At 45.0% G+C, this 15,451-nt stretch overlaps 1 protein-coding gene across 1 annotated transcript in view; it reads right to left on the bottom strand.

Moving 5' to 3' along the window:
- Positions 1 to 2,085: 2,085 nt before the first annotated feature.
- znf407 (zinc finger protein 407) overlaps positions 2,086 to 15,451 on the bottom strand; it is a 179,549-nt gene continuing 166,183 nt past the window's right edge. Inside the window, exon 10 of the mRNA XM_055042037.1 lies at positions 2,086 to 3,435. Within this exon, the coding sequence (XP_054898012.1) occupies positions 2,585 to 3,435 (851 nt within the window). The 3' untranslated portion in view covers positions 2,086 to 2,584. The remainder of the gene's footprint in view (positions 3,436 to 15,451) is intronic.

Genomic DNA, 15,451 nt, shown 5'->3' on the forward strand with positions numbered 1-15,451 from the left:
GTCTGCAGCAGGATTCTTCAGAGCAGAGGCCTGTCAGGAAATGAACTCATCACTGGATGACAGCTGCTAATTTCTCCCTCTTCCATGTCACACGAGTGGCCTGCCGCAGTTAATAATGAGCCCATCCAGCCCTGATTACAGAAACACTGTGTGTGTGCGCATGTGTGACAAGATATGCAGAATTATGAGGGTACAGAAGGGGAAACATTGATGCTTGTCATGTGAAAAACAACTCGTATACTTTATAATCAATATAAGACCATGTGCCTTCTATGCTTTGCCAACATGTCCTCACGTTTGTTCTCGTTGGAATTAAAACATGCAGTGCCAGAAGCAGAACCAGAACCAGAACCGAATGTGAAGAATCAGCATTGAGCTTTTGTGCACCAGAAATCTGGGACAAACTTCCAGAAGACTGCAAAACAGCCGAAACACAGAGTTCCTTTAAACCAAGGCTAAAACCCCACCTGTTAAGAGTTGCTTTTGAGCCATAATAAATAATGGCTCTTGACAAAATGTAATGTTTACCAGTTTACTGTGTGGTGTCTATTATGTCTGTATTTTTGTGCTTTCATCTGTTAATATGTGCTATAGAAATGAACTTGATTGGTTGACTGAGCATTGCATTTTAAGTACCACAATAGATCAACTCAAAAGCCGGCACAAACCAATTGCCTCTAGAGGCCACACAGTTAGCATGTAGTTCAGGCTACATGCTAACTATGCAAACATTCTGTCAAAATGTAACTTTTTAGCGACATGGAAATGTCACGCAGAAAGCCATGTAAGTGTGTGAAAAGGTGCTTTGATCAGACCATGAAATGTTTTGGCCTGCATGTGAATTGTTATGTGTGACGGTGAGCAACATTAGTCAGACCACCAAGTCCTTACAATAAAACACGGTGGTGGAGGCATCATGCTGCGGCACTGCTTTGCCAAAATGTGAAAAAAGTCAAAGGCGTATGAACACTCCTGGCAAGGCGCTTTGTGTTTAGCTTTAGACAAACAAAATGTTTGGGCCGAACATCGAGGTGAAACTGGGATTGGCTGCAAACTCTCTCGCTGCTTTGGGGTCAGTTTTGAATTTCTGACCGGGTTAAGAGTGAAGCCAGGACTGTACATCATCATAACACGTAGACGTGAACTGAATAATGGATGCTGCTCTTCTTGATGCTCACATGTCGGACGTGTCAATTTTAGCTGAACGGAAGAGAAGAAAAACCGGGTCCAGCCTGAGGCTGTGCAGGTGTCAGCTGAAATGACGGGTTCCTCTCGCCGCGCGATTCTGGATTTTGCTTCTCTTTCCCACCTCTCTGGCCTTTCTGCGGCAAGATCCGCTTCTCCTGCCCACTCCCTCCGCCGCTTTCCTGTGTGTGTATGTGTGTTAAACGGATGATCTTTTGATGCCCTTTGTGTGTATCCGTGCTTACTCTCGCCTCCCTCTCCTCCCCTCCACCTTTAGCAACTGGCCGTTGTCTTTCTCTCCCACTCTAACCATTAGAAAGTTGGAGCCTAAATGAGTATCGACTCTCCCTCCAGTGCTAAATGCTGTGGGTGGAAAAGAGAAAGAGAGAAAGACGGGAAGAGTGAGTTGAACACCTAGAAGAGAATGGCGGCGGGGTGAGAGCACGACGATGTGGATGATGGTGATCATGAGGACGATAATGATAATGGTGAAGGTAATGACTGCTGGTGATCGGAAGACATGATGGGAGCCATCAGTCATTGTGTGTGTGTGTGTGTGTGTGTGTTGCTGGAACAGTACTGTGTTTTATGTGATAGAGCAACACAAAGTAGAGCATAAAAGTGAATGGGAAAGAAAAAGTTGTATGGATTTTATTTAGGGGTGTCAGAGTGAAGAAGACCAAGCTTTCTATATTTGATATTTCTTTTAAAAAAGAAAACAATCTGTTTTCTTTCCACTTTACTAACATAATTTTGTTATTCTACCTTCATGTCTGTGGTCAATGACTAGACTGACTTGTGAAAAATATACAAGTGTTGACTATAGAAACAATGTTGATGTCTGAAGTGTGGTAGAAACAAACAAACAAACAACCCCCACCCCCCAAAAAAGCCATTGATTAAAAAATTAGACAATCTTTATTGTCAAAAATTACATCAAACCAAAGCTTTTCTAAAAGCAAAGAGCCTGACTGAGATGGAGAACATGGAAAGAAAATGCTAAATTATCACTGCTGTTTTGTTTACGGTGATAAGGAACAAACTCCAGACAAACGAAAAAAAAAAATCAAATATTTGGCTCCATCTTATAGACCCAAAACCAAACTCACGCCAACAATTAACCAAAACAATGTAGTTACTCTAGAACCTAAAATTCATGTTAGGCGCTTTAAAAACATATTCCATAAGAAAGAATATTTAAACGTTTGCTTAAGTTGTACGGATGTAAATGTGTCATTGGCGGCGGTCACCATTGACAGGAGTAGCACCAAAAAAAACTCCTTTGTTGCATAGCTCCAATCATCTGAGAAATAATGTTCACACTGAGTTATAAGAGGGAGACAATATTGAAGAGAGTCTTTAAAAGAACTTGAGATGCGGATTGTGATTGCTGTGAGCCTCAGCCTTCCAGGACAATGTTATGAGAAGCTCCGTCCAGGTAGACCACCATCTCCTCTCCTGCCTGCTGCTCCGCCTGCTGTGCCTCGCCGTCCTCGGCGGCCGCACCGCCGTACACCGCCTCCTCTACCTGCAGGGTGCAGTCCTCCAGCTCGGTCACGATGTAATGGGTTCCCTCGTCGTTGACGATGACCTGGGTAAGGCCTTCCTTCATCATCTGGGAGGCGGCGAGCTTCAGCACCTCCTGCATGTTTTCGTGGCCGTCCTCCTGGATGACCTGCACCTCCTCTTGCTCTTCTTGCTTCATGTCCACGGCGGCGTGGGCTTCCTCAGCAGCTTCGGGGGCCAACACTTTGTGAACGACGGTCGCCTCTCCTTGCATTTTCTCCTGATGGCCCATTTCGCTGACGGCGGTGAGCAGAGCGTCTAGAGCGGTAGACGACTCGGAAACGATGTGGCTCGGACCTGCGGCCGCATGCAAGTCCTTCCTGCCGTCCCCGGACTCCACCACCACGTACTGGGTGCTGCCTCCAGCAAGGTGGGCCCCTGCCGACGCCACCTCCCGGCCTGAGGCGATGACTTGTCCGTCTTCTGTGATGTGGAGCACCTCGGCCACCTGGCCGGCCATGGCCAGCGTCTGCAGGGTTGCGGCGGCCGACTCCTCCAGGGCCTGGTCGATGGCCATGTCCTCCTCACCGTATCCCTGGATGATGATGACCTGCTGGACGGCCTCTTCGTGGCTGGATGCCTCCAATGAACCTTTCCTGTGCTCGGGCGATTCCACAGAGTCGGCCTCCACAAATGTTGCTCCTTGGCCTTTCAGACGGCATTCAAAGGACTTGGACACAATACCTAGTGAAAGACAAAAGCATTCATGTTACAGTTTTGAAGAGTCGTTCAGAGGAAACCAGAACAGAAATAAAACAAGAGCTGGAAAGGCGTTGAGTGTGGTTTGCGTCAGAAACTCACAAAATCTGATCCTTTTTCCATTCCCTATTTGCTAAGGAAGTTGTTACTAAAGAAAACCATTCACCATTAGCTATATTCAGTGTCAGTGTGGAGCTTAAAGGTAAAGTCAGAGGAAGGACAGAGGTGGAAGAAACTATTTAAAGGGAAAGCCTGTCCAGACCTGTCTGAGGGTCAGTGAAGCAGCAAGAGAGCGAGAGAGAGCAAGTCTTCCTCTGGAAACAAGAAGGCAGGCTGCTAGAAATGGATCAAGGGGAAAAACAGCAACTAGTGACCAGAGTTGGACTATTTTGATTTGTGATTGGCTCGTTGGATAGTGAAAAATCTCATCTTTTGTGCACCAGAGAACGAACCTTATCCAAGAGCTAATATGTATCGTAATCCTAACAATGCTTTTCAGTATGGAAGTTATTACTTTGAGACGAAAATTCAAAAGTTATTTTCAGTATCTGTAAGATGTTATTCCAAGATGTGAAAGAAGCTGTATAAATGCCGGGAAGCCCCTTAGTTTAAGAACTAACTTCTGAGTTCATCAGTAGATGAAAGGAAGGACAAATGGAGCAAAAAAAAAAAAAGGTTGCGATGGTTAAACTTCCAAGTCCTCCGATTACGTTACGCCGGACTTGGAAGTCTCAAAGCAAAGGTGCAAATGTCTATTCTCTGGAATAAGCCCAGAGTCAGGTGTTTAGAGTTAGTCATGCTAACGGTGCTAATTGCTACATTAAGGTGCAAAATTCAACTTAACAATTTGATTCATGTTTGTCCTTTTTCGCAGAGGCACCTTATTTTACAACTCTGCTGTGTCACACACACACACGGTGTGATGCCTCTGCGCATAACATAAACAGTTTGAGCAATTAATCCTTTGCTAATGTTAAAGAGAAATATGGATAAGCTAAAAGTGAAACTAGCAGGTTGAAATGCAACAAAAAAACTGGAGGTTTTTCAATTGTGGGTTTTGGTTAGTGAATCTTTTCCACTCGCTTCGTGTATGCATGCATGCATCAACATGAGACGGAATATGATGGGAGGAAAGAGGGGAAAAAAAAAAAAATCATGGGAACCTAAAGTGACATTAAAGGCGATGTAACACTTCACATATTTGTGTCACTTAGAGGCTTGAAAGCAGAGAGAATCTGGAGATGCTCTGCTGCTGCCGGAGCGCGGCGAGATACAGCTGCTGCTAATTGAGCCACACTGTGCCCTCTCACATCACAGGTTGCCATGGCGTTTCCAAGGTGATGGGAACAGTGTTAGAAATGCCATTGTTTAAACAGCGCCTGGCTCAGACGCTTGTAGGCTAATCTATGCAGGAAAAAAGGGGATTTGATTTGAGACATTTAGAAAAAATAAAAGGTGGGGGCCTCTGTTCATCACTAAGCTGCTGAAAGCTGAACTTAATTTACAACAGGTGAGAATAGGAACAAATTCCCTGTCAGGGAGAGGAGCTTTCTAGGTTTATGACATCATGTAAAGTCCCCAAAAACTCTCAAATCTTTGAAATACACCAAAACTTATTATTTTTATTTATTTTTTTGCTTGGGAGGAGATGACATTTAGAGATACAAGGTTTTCACCTGAGGGCAGCTGTGGGATCACACAGACAGAACGGTACATACAGAAACAAACTCATCAATCACTGATGCTCCCATCGTCCCCTGACATTTAATGTCCTCAACTCACAAGGTTGACGATGTGATTAGAAAGTCCGACTCGCGCCACAAAGTGGATCTGAGCCATCGCCCTCCCATCCCTTGCGATTTGAGACCCGGATGTGGGAGCCCCAGCTCCGAACGCACGCGGTCACCGCTGATTCGCCGTCGGCAGTCTGACAGTTTGCCCTGCAGTTTCAAGAAATGAAATTGTCACAAAATTCTTCTGGGCTTCTCTGAAATGCTATCCACCAAAACTACATAAAGCTACAGATTTTTACGGCATCGCTCAGCTAAAGAGGAGACATTCTGACCGCTCATCTTTCTCTCCGGTGTGAAACTCCTGTTTCTTCTCTGGGGCATACGCCGTGAAACACACGTGGGGAATATTTTGAAGGGTCACTGGACGAGAGGCGGGGTACATCAAGTCCCTAGTCCATCGAGGACAACCGCACACACCTCATGACCACTTTCTGCTCGCACCTAGCACTGTGACTCAACTCATTTCGAGTTAACTCTCTACAGTTCAGGTGGTTTTCCTGAACAATTGAGTAAAAACTCTAGAGGGTGGCGTCGTGGCCAGAGTGCGTCTGACACAAACACAACCCAACATCGAGGGCCTGGGAGCTGAGCTGAAGCTTTGTCTGCCTCTTGTGGCTCACCACATGTCTAATGTTCCTCTACCACTTCTCTAAGGCCACGTTTGAAACCGGAAAGAAAAGAAAACATGCGTTTCAAGTATGTAGGTGTGTTGATCTCTGTTATTCAGAATTAGCCAAAAGGTTTCAAACAATCAGGAATGCGACAGGCTGGAGGAGTAGCCCCGTTTATTTTGCTACACACAGTTGAGGCTAATAAGGAAGGCAAAAACGTAGGAATATGCTACTGCAATAAAAACTGTTTTTATTTTAAGGGTTTTATAACACCTTTTTTTTATTATTATTATTTGTTGTTGTGCGTCTCCATCTCCTTCAACATAGTGAAAAAGGTATTCTTAATTTCCTCATGACCAAATTCAACCCCCCTTCCAAAATAAAAGGCCTCGCAGTGAGGTTGCTGCACACTGCCAGCATTGTGTGGTAAATATCAATTCAGACCCCTCCATTTGCACCTCTAGTGACAAGCCCTGTAGTTAGAGAGTGGAGGGAGTCAGCACTGTCACAGAGAGCCAGAACAGGTTGGCATTTTGAGAAGCGGAGGTTACCTATTTACACAGGAGCTACGGGGCCGATGCTAACTGCCTACGCCGAAACGCTGCGAGCTGAGAGGTCGGCTTGCAGGAGACAATAACTATAACTGTGCAGCTTCTTCCCGCATTACCATAAAAGCTGTTTGAAAGCGTGCAAATCGGAGAGAGCGGTGCCATTTCAGGTTGTTAAACCTCCAGATTCTCAGCTTTGAGGCCTGAATTTACAGGTGTGTGTGTGTGTGTGTGTGTGTGCGTGTGCGTGTGTGTGTGCTGGAATGAGAGATCAACCTTTATTGTTGCATTGTCTGAACAGTGTGTGCTCCTGCACCGCGTTCGTCTCTGTACGTGCCTGCCTATGCGAGGGCTTCGGAGTGTGTGAACCGCTCCGCCTCGGGGATGGCGGGGCGAGCGTGTGTCACATTAGCCACGGGGCGCTGTCGGCGGGCCACCGGCGGCGGGCCCCGCTGAGGTTTATGGAGTGTCACTCAGTCGCCGCGGCCGTGAATCAAGTTAATGTTGCAGATCCCATCTCTTCAGTTGTCCTGCGCTCCCGGTGGAAGAACAACATTTGAACAGCGTGATTCGGCCCCGGCGAGAGGCTGATGCCTGTTTAATATGTGTTTTGAGTGCTCAGACTGACTGATTCCTTCAACAGGAAGTCGGAGGGGGAATGAGATCGACACGGAGAAGCAGGCTGCTTTATTGCCTGTGATCTGAAACAAGATGGAGGCTCCCTGAGAGGAATGAAACAACAGGAGGAAGACGGGGAAGCGGAGGCTGGAAGTGACTGATGCTGTTTGGATTGTAAAATGATGTTGGAGATATTTGGAGGATCTCTCTGCTGCAAAATCACCAATCCGTCTATCCACCCATTCATCCAGTCACTTAAGGATGTAACACAAGCTGTCCTGAAAATGGCCGCCACCATGTCAATGTGTTGTCATTGTGGCCCAGAAGAGACGTTGTCTGTATGTTTTGCGTTACGTAGAGCAGCTTTGGGGGAAGGATATTCTTTGGACAGTCTTTGTTCAGCTGTAGAAGAAGGTGAAACCTGGACTGGAGGAGAAACTTTTGCCCTTTCTTGTGAGTTTAGTGGCGAGACATTGAGCTTCAGTTTCTCTGAGCTGTTAATAATGTGCATTTCTCCCAATTCTACCAATTGCAAGTGGTAATAAAATGCATAGAATTTCTTATTGTTTATTAAATCTCGTTCAGCTCCAATGCTATTCAGATAAATGGTCGTCCTGTCAAATAAATCGTTTTCATGATTTAAAAAAACAAAAACAAATCGGAAATACACCAATTTGCTATTCTACAGCAACCCAATATCATTTGCAGCAAGAGCCAAGGAAATATGGATGCAACACACCATCCTCTGTGTAGAGAGTGAAGTATTCGAATGCCACAGCAACAGAAGTAACCCTCGTTTTGCTTGGGACGCCTCCGGATCCCCGTCAAGGACCCTTAAATAGTCGCTGGGCCGCAGTTTGACAACCGTTTCCAAGGTGCGACTCTTAGTGTGGCACCAGCAGGTCAGTGCAGGAGCCTTGCTGTGCTCACTGTGTGGCGCAGATGCAATTATTGATCAGCGGATCAATAGACTGGCCTGTGCCGGGAGGGGGCACAGAAGGGGTCTCTAAGTGGCAATACTTCAGCTCGGAGAGGCCGCCGGGGGAGCGGTCAGACAGCACTTACCAGCAGTTAGAGAAATTAACCTTAACACAGAGACACCGGCGCGCACACAATCAATTACACCCGCTGTAATACAGGTCAGCCTCGACGCAAACGTTAGCCCGCGAGCGCGCGTCGGCGTGATCGGCGGAGCCGCGCGCCCGGCTGCATCCTGAGGACAGCGTGGCTGTAATCCCTAGATTTGAAATCAGCCTCAACTGTAACCTCACTGTAAATGCTAATTGGTTCTCAGAAGTACACACACACACACACACACACTTGCAAGCATGCACAGAAACAAAAGACAAGGAAATCAACCTGAACAGACGCTATGGCAAGCAAAGTCAATTAAACTGTGTCAAACTAGAGGCAGAATGAGATGCTCTCCAAATCAATTAGCGGGTCAATGGCAGCACCATGAAAAAGTCAGAGCTTATGATCAAGACGCCACAAAAGGACCTCTTTACAATCCTTTTACTAGACCATTCCCTTCAATTATAGACACAAAGCCACAACCTTTAAACGCAGGCGCCTGATCGGGACACAAACATGGGGATGATGCTTTACACACCAGGAGGATCCTCTGTGTGTGTGTGTTGTGTGTGTGTTTGAAGGTGACACTGCTAAGTAGATAAAGTGTCAGTTCTGGGTGTATCCAGGTCACCAGCAAAGGGGTGAATGACTGGGTGTTCAGGGAGAGTGTGTAAGCGCGCATGCAGGTGGGTGTTTTAAACTACGTCAGCAAGTAGATGTTATTTCATTTGTTTTATTGTCGGTAAATACTTATTTTTAATTTGTGCCGCAGCTTTAAAAGAAGGTTTTGGGACGTGAAGAGTAATGACCCACTGTGGTCGTTTTTTGAATGTTTGATCATCTTTTCCGGTCGAGCCGCTCGACGACCTTCCCTTGCGTCTCTCTCGTCCCTTGGACTCCCTCAAGCAAAGCCAAAAGTGCTACCTATGCATGTGTGCGCGCGTGTGTGTGTGTGTGTATGTGTATGTGTGCAGGCCAGCTGAGGTCCAGTCAGTGACGGCTCTACTTTGTCTGTTTGGGACAGTCGCTACTGTCACCTTTACAAACGCCATGAATCAACGCCACCTGGGACAAGTTGGCCGACCAGAAAGCAACCAATTACACAGCGGCCAGATTGACATCCGGCGGACAGGGCGGAGAGACGGATGGAGGAACGCTGAAAACACACCAAGGACGAAGGACCAGGAGAGAACCAGGGCACAGAGAGATGGAAGGCCCTCAGGACCGGAGCACCAATGACTCTGAAGGCCAGCGCTAATCTGAGTGAAAATGCTGCAGATTAACCATGTTTTCCATAATCTGCTTTATTGCAACACATAAGAGTCTTAAACAGTTCCTCCAACTGTGTCGACTTAATATGGAAGGTTGTCTCCTGCCAGCATTTTTTCACAATTCGCAGCTTCAAGCAAGACGACTATTACGTCTCCAACGTAACAGTTTAGATCAAAGTATATACACAGGGTTTCTGCGGGTTTCACCAACTCCAATTTAAGGCTTTTAAAACCGTTTTTTGAAAGAAAAACTTGCAGAAGAAAATGGTACGTCTTGCGATGCTCTCCACAGCTTTAATTCCTGGAGCACCAAGCTTTTCGAACAGAACGGGTTGGCGAGTCAATGGTGAAGACAAATGTTCATCCAACTGGCAATAAATTAAAATAGGACAAGGTGCAAAAAAAACAAAAAAAACAAAACAAAACAAAAAAAAAACTTTAGAGAAAAAAAAAAAGATTAAGGTAGAATATACAAGACCATATACAAAATTTAAGACCTGCGATTAGCGTATTTAAGGCCAACAGACATTTAAAAAAGAATTCATAACATTTTAAGGCCTTAGTTTTACACGCATACATTTAAGTCTTCCCAAGGACGTGCAGGCACCCTGATGCCTAAATGAATTTACAATCCGTGGCAAGACAAAAAGAACGTTCACATCAAATCTGGTCAACATGAACCCATTTAGCAAAGGGAGCATACGCAAGGATTCGTCTGCAAAGGGGAACTACGGCGAATGCCACGGCTCTGAATACTAACATGCACCAGACTTTAAATCTTATTTGCTAAGAGATCCATCTGTTTCCTTCCACTACTTTGTGTTCCAGCAATCCGAGTCAAATGTATTGCAGTTTGTGGTTGTAACGTGATAGAATGTGGAAAAGGTATTAAGTTAACGCGGTAAGGCAGCGTAAAAACCCTCCACAGTGTTCAGCATCGTCTCAGATCGATGGAGGAGTTCGAGTTGGCTGGGAAAACAGAACTCTGTCCCAAACACCCTTTTTATGTGTAATAGAGGCGAGGAGGATGAATCATTGTTGTTTACAAACCTCCTATTGTGGAGTCATTTTCAGCTTTAAACTCAAGCCTTTGCAAGTCGACTCTTAAACATTTCTTACCGCGCTGCCTGGAGAAACAAAACAAACAACAACAAAAATAAAAAATAAAAGCCCCTCCAGAATACAAAACAATATTTGTTTGCTTCCTGGTATATTAAGGCTTCCTCCCACACACAGCTGAGCAAACTTTAGTCATATTTTCAGAAAACACACCAAATGTCAGCGGCTCGTAATCAAGAAGCTGCCGTCTCTGTAATCCGGCAGCGCGAGGATGGCGCTGTGCGTTTTAACTGACAGTAACCTGAGCAGATGAGACGGGCCAGAAGTCAGGAAAGTTAGGAGGAATTTATTCTAACCAAGAGACTTTAGTGCGGAAAAAAAAGGACGAGAAACAAATATTTATCTAGAGAAACGTGCCACATGTTAATAAATTGAAACAAAACTCAGTATATGGTGGGATGAGACAGAGCTGCAGTCAGAACAAACACTTAACACGAAGATTTTAATGATCCATCTGTCTGTCTGTTACGATTATGTAATTTCAACTACAACATGTTTAGAAGAAGGGCTCAGTAGCATTAGGGGTAGCAGAACTGCTTTAGCATTGCTGCCGTGGTTTCAGGTTCAATTCCCAGGTATGAAGTTTGCATGCTCTCCCACTACATGCATGGTTAATTAGTCTCTCTAGTAGTAATGTTAGCAACTTTGATTACAGTCATAAAACCCCCAAAAAAGGAACAAAAAAAGTAATAACAGACTGATTAAAAGTTGTTTTTATATCCATGCATGAATAAGATCCAGCCACTACCAAGCCTGACAGTCGATACTGTTTTCTTCAGCTTAAAAACTTGAGATTGATATTTAAACATATCTTTGGTCAACAGCTCAAACGTTTCGAGTTTCATTTAGTTCCTTCAAGTCATTCTGTGCACTGGTCTGTGACTGGTCAGACTGGTCAGTCTCAGTAAAGGATGCATTCTTTTCAGGCTTGAAAATCCACCGTTTCTGAAATTCAAGCGGACAGTCCTAGTACCTAGTAAGTGCAGCTCTTTATCTCCATGGCGACAAAGAGAAACCACCAGCAATAAGTCCTGATCACCAATCAATCCTTTTGATTTTTGGAAAGGATCGCAGGTGTCATGTTGGGCGAACCGTTCCGCCCTGGAAGGGTGGTCAAAAATAAATGAAGAAAAAAAGAAATCGTGACATCCATGTCCCTGACCATAACTGTGAAGACATTTTCTCATAAAGGGGTCATTCAGACAGAAATAGTACAACAACAAATCCTCCCGCGAAACAATGAAATACTGTAGCGAGGGCTCAAGAGGTGAGTTAACACACGCACACGGAGTGAAACTGGTCGGAGGAAACGCGGGTCAGTGTCCTGCTCTCAGCTCTTTTTCTGCTGACAGAGGATGACCCGGAGTGAGAGTAATCTGGTCCACACTAACTCTATCTACCTCCAGTCTCCCAGGTCGGTGCCCCCGGAGAGACGGAGGGAAACACAAAGAGAATGAGACAGGGGGGAGGTGAAGAGGGAAAAAGGAGGTGAAGAGGAGGCGAAGAGGGAGGGCGAAGAAGAAACATATATATAACGCAGAAAACCGTCCCGGCTTTGATCTCTCCAGACGGCGCTCTCCTGCCACTGTTGAGAAAATTGTGGCGCGGCGAAAACAAAAACAGAGCAAAACCATAAAAATACCAAAAACCAAAACAGAAAACTCTATTTTCAGCTGCTGTATTACTGGAGATTAAAATATCTTTTATTTATTTATTTTTTATTTTTTTTACACACAAGTTCAGTTTGAAATTTGTATCGTTTGTAAAAGCTATTACTGCATCACAGCTGCATTGCAGTGCAATATTAATTTAAAAAAGTGAAGCTGCTATATTGATATATATCTGAACTGCTTATTTCTATTTATTTGGGTGTTTAATGGCGTGGAGCAAACAAAAACGTAAAATTGAACTTTTCAGAAAAATGGAATATTATACAAAGCAAAAGAGAAGGATTTGTTCAAAAACAGAAATATAGTCTTAAGGATTTCACGGAGCAGAATGCTGAGTGGACAATTGTCCAGTAGACTGCACCTCCGCAAATAGGGTAAAAAAACAAGCCACAATGCTAGCACTGTATCCAGCTGTGATAATGGAAAGTTAAGTAGAAGGAATACCTACGGTGGAAAAAGATGCACAAGAAACGGGTTGTGAGAGAATCAAGAGCCTGAAAATATTCTGACAATCTGGAAGTCACTCCAACTTCCAACTGGAGTGAAGCTGGATGTTGTTGCCAGAGCAACCGCGGCGTACGTCACACCTGAGCAGAACCACACTGTGATCCCGTCCACGCCGTGCTGCACTGACGCAGTAATTCACACTAAATGAGAATCCACCGAGTTCTGAATGCGAAAAACTTTACACTCTTTTCCGCATTTATGCGTCAAAAACCGTTTCGGTTTTGAGTTGCATTTAATGACATTAACATTTACACAGATGCACCTTTATTTGATCTACATCTCTAGTAGCTGAAGTTGTGTTTTTTTAGAACACTTAAATAATTAAAACCAAATCATTTCTTGACTTATTTCTGTAGTCCAGGTTCATTTCTGAACATGAGCCCAAACATGAGCGCTGATCGTTTCCTGGAGGAGAGTGAAGGCTTTACTAGACAGTCAGAGGTTTCTCCAGGCATTTTGCAGGGGGAAAAAAAACAGAGAAGATCTTCGTCTCGGAGTTCAACCCTTGCAGCCTTGAAAGTTAGAAGAGGTTCACCTCGTGCGATACGTGCAGGCTGCTGGAATTTTCTGTGGCTGGCTGTGGATTAAAGAGAGCAAACGTGTGGGAGGCTGATGCTGCCGCTAACAGAAAGAGACCCCCCTCCTCCCTGATGGAGCTCGACGCGCCGGCCGCTGTCAGGCAGAGGGCGTCCGACGGCGAAAGCCCCGAAACACCTGACGACTGCGGGGGTCACGTCGCTGATTGGATGTCGTGGAAAAAGCATCACCAGACGCATCGTTTCAGGTTTGAAAATGACTAACCAGATATGACTAATGTATTACTTTGGCTCGGAGAGCGGTTATTTCCCCTCATGCTGCAAATCAACAGCTATTTGCGACTCTCCAGATGAAGGTCAGGGATGATCCCGGCGTGATGGCCGGGATGCAGCAGCAGAAAAATAAAGAAACAAACGTGTGTGTGAGCCTGGAGTCCAGGGAGGTTGACATATGGAAACAATAACAAAGATTATAACAACCCTCCTTTTCTTCTCTGACTCTTCCCAGAAGACGTCCGTCCTCTTGTTTTCTGTCCCGTTCCCTTCTTCCTCCCTCTCGCTCGTCTTCCTCTCAAAAAGCTCTGGAGGTGGACCTTTGATTGCTTCTTTAATTAGCAACGTCAGGCAGCTCTGTGGATTTACTGGCGATGTCAAACTTCTGCAGATAATTGCATGCCTCCTCCCTTTCTCCCTCCCTCCATCATCCCTCCATCCTCCTTTCACATCCCCCCCCCCCCCCCCTCACGCTCCCCACCGCCTCCACTTCTTCTCCCGGCTCCCCATCTATCCCTCTCAGTAACTCTCCCATGATTTAATGATTAATTATGGATGTGAGTTAGAGAATAAAAGCTTTTCGGCTAATCAAAATGAAATCCCCCTCCACCCCCGCCGCACCCCACCACCTTTTTTTTTTTGGGGAGGGTAATTACAGTGTGAAGATAATGTTGCTGATGTCTTTTTGTTGCCGGGGCCCGGACGGCGCGCTGATCCGAGGCCCGTCACGGTGGATGAAACGAACCGTCGAGACGCGACAAACAAAGGAGGCAAAGTCGGGGTTCTTTGAAACGTCGCTGCGGAAAAAGTGCGGCCAACGGAGTAAATGACCGACCCGACGACGCTGACGGGGCGTTTTGTCTTTGGAATGTTTCGGTTTAGATGTTTCAAGGTGAAACTTGCGATTCTTTATTTGTCGATCAAAGCAACAATTTGCCCAACAACATGTCAGGAAAACAATGGCTGAAGCTGACTTTCACGCTCAACTTTCATTTGATTTAAAAAGTAAATGTTTCTAATGAGTGCCTCGCTGTAGGAATCGCCTTCCTATGGCGTTTTCACTGCATTTCAGACAAGAGCAAACAAATTAGGACGGAAAATTTATTATTGGTGAATCATAGCTGTGTCAGCATAGCTGTATGAAAGCATAGCTGTGTCAGAGGTAGAATCTTTTTTCTTTTAATTTGTGATATTTTTCACTGTAAATATTTCTGTATGGGAGAAATAACAAGTCTATATTCTTTGGCAAAAAAACCCCAACAATTTTTTAAACAATTTCTCAGGTTTCAGTGACAAACTTCAACTTATTGGAATTCCATAATCTGATGAGATATTAAAATGCAAAGATCGGATATAGAGGAAAAAAGTAAACAGTTTTCAAAACGTTTCATTGACAGAATTCTGAAAAGTTTACCAAGCTGATACTTTATACAACCATTTGTTGCTGGAATTAAAGTTGCAGGGATTTTGGGGAGCATTATAAGCTGAAGCTGTTGCCTTTCTTCAACAAACACAACGTCTATGATCAGCTGTTTTCAAGTCACAAAATCTCAGTTGATTTCAGGTCTGGACTTTGACTGGGCCGTTCAAACACACAAATAGGCTCTGATGTAAACTGTGGGGGGTTGTGACTCGTCTTCATGGGGCCTGTTGCAAACAGCTGAGGGTTTCTTTGAAAAACAAAAGCTTTCTTCTCGCCGCTTGTCTTGGACAACAGTTTTACTGCCGACAGATTCTCACGCCTGAACTGCGGCTCTCTCCACATCCCCGTGACCGCCTTTCTGATCGATATCCTCCCTTCCTCCAGGCACAAGCGGTTCAGGTGGACAAGCACGTCTCAGTTGTTTCAGGTCCGTCTCACAAAAATCCCCACAAACTCCCTCAAAACTTGTGGACAAAATGAGGGGAAAACATACGTGAATAAATCCCAGAATTCTAAAAACTTTTGAAATTTCCGTTCCAGTTCAAACACACAGCAGGA

The sequence above is a fragment of the Poeciliopsis prolifica genome, unplaced genomic scaffold, assembly GCF_027474105.1.
Source record: "Poeciliopsis prolifica strain line A6 unplaced genomic scaffold, Auburn_PproV2 SCAFFOLD017, whole genome shotgun sequence".
NCBI lineage: Eukaryota > Metazoa > Chordata > Actinopteri > Cyprinodontiformes > Poeciliidae > Poeciliopsis > Poeciliopsis prolifica.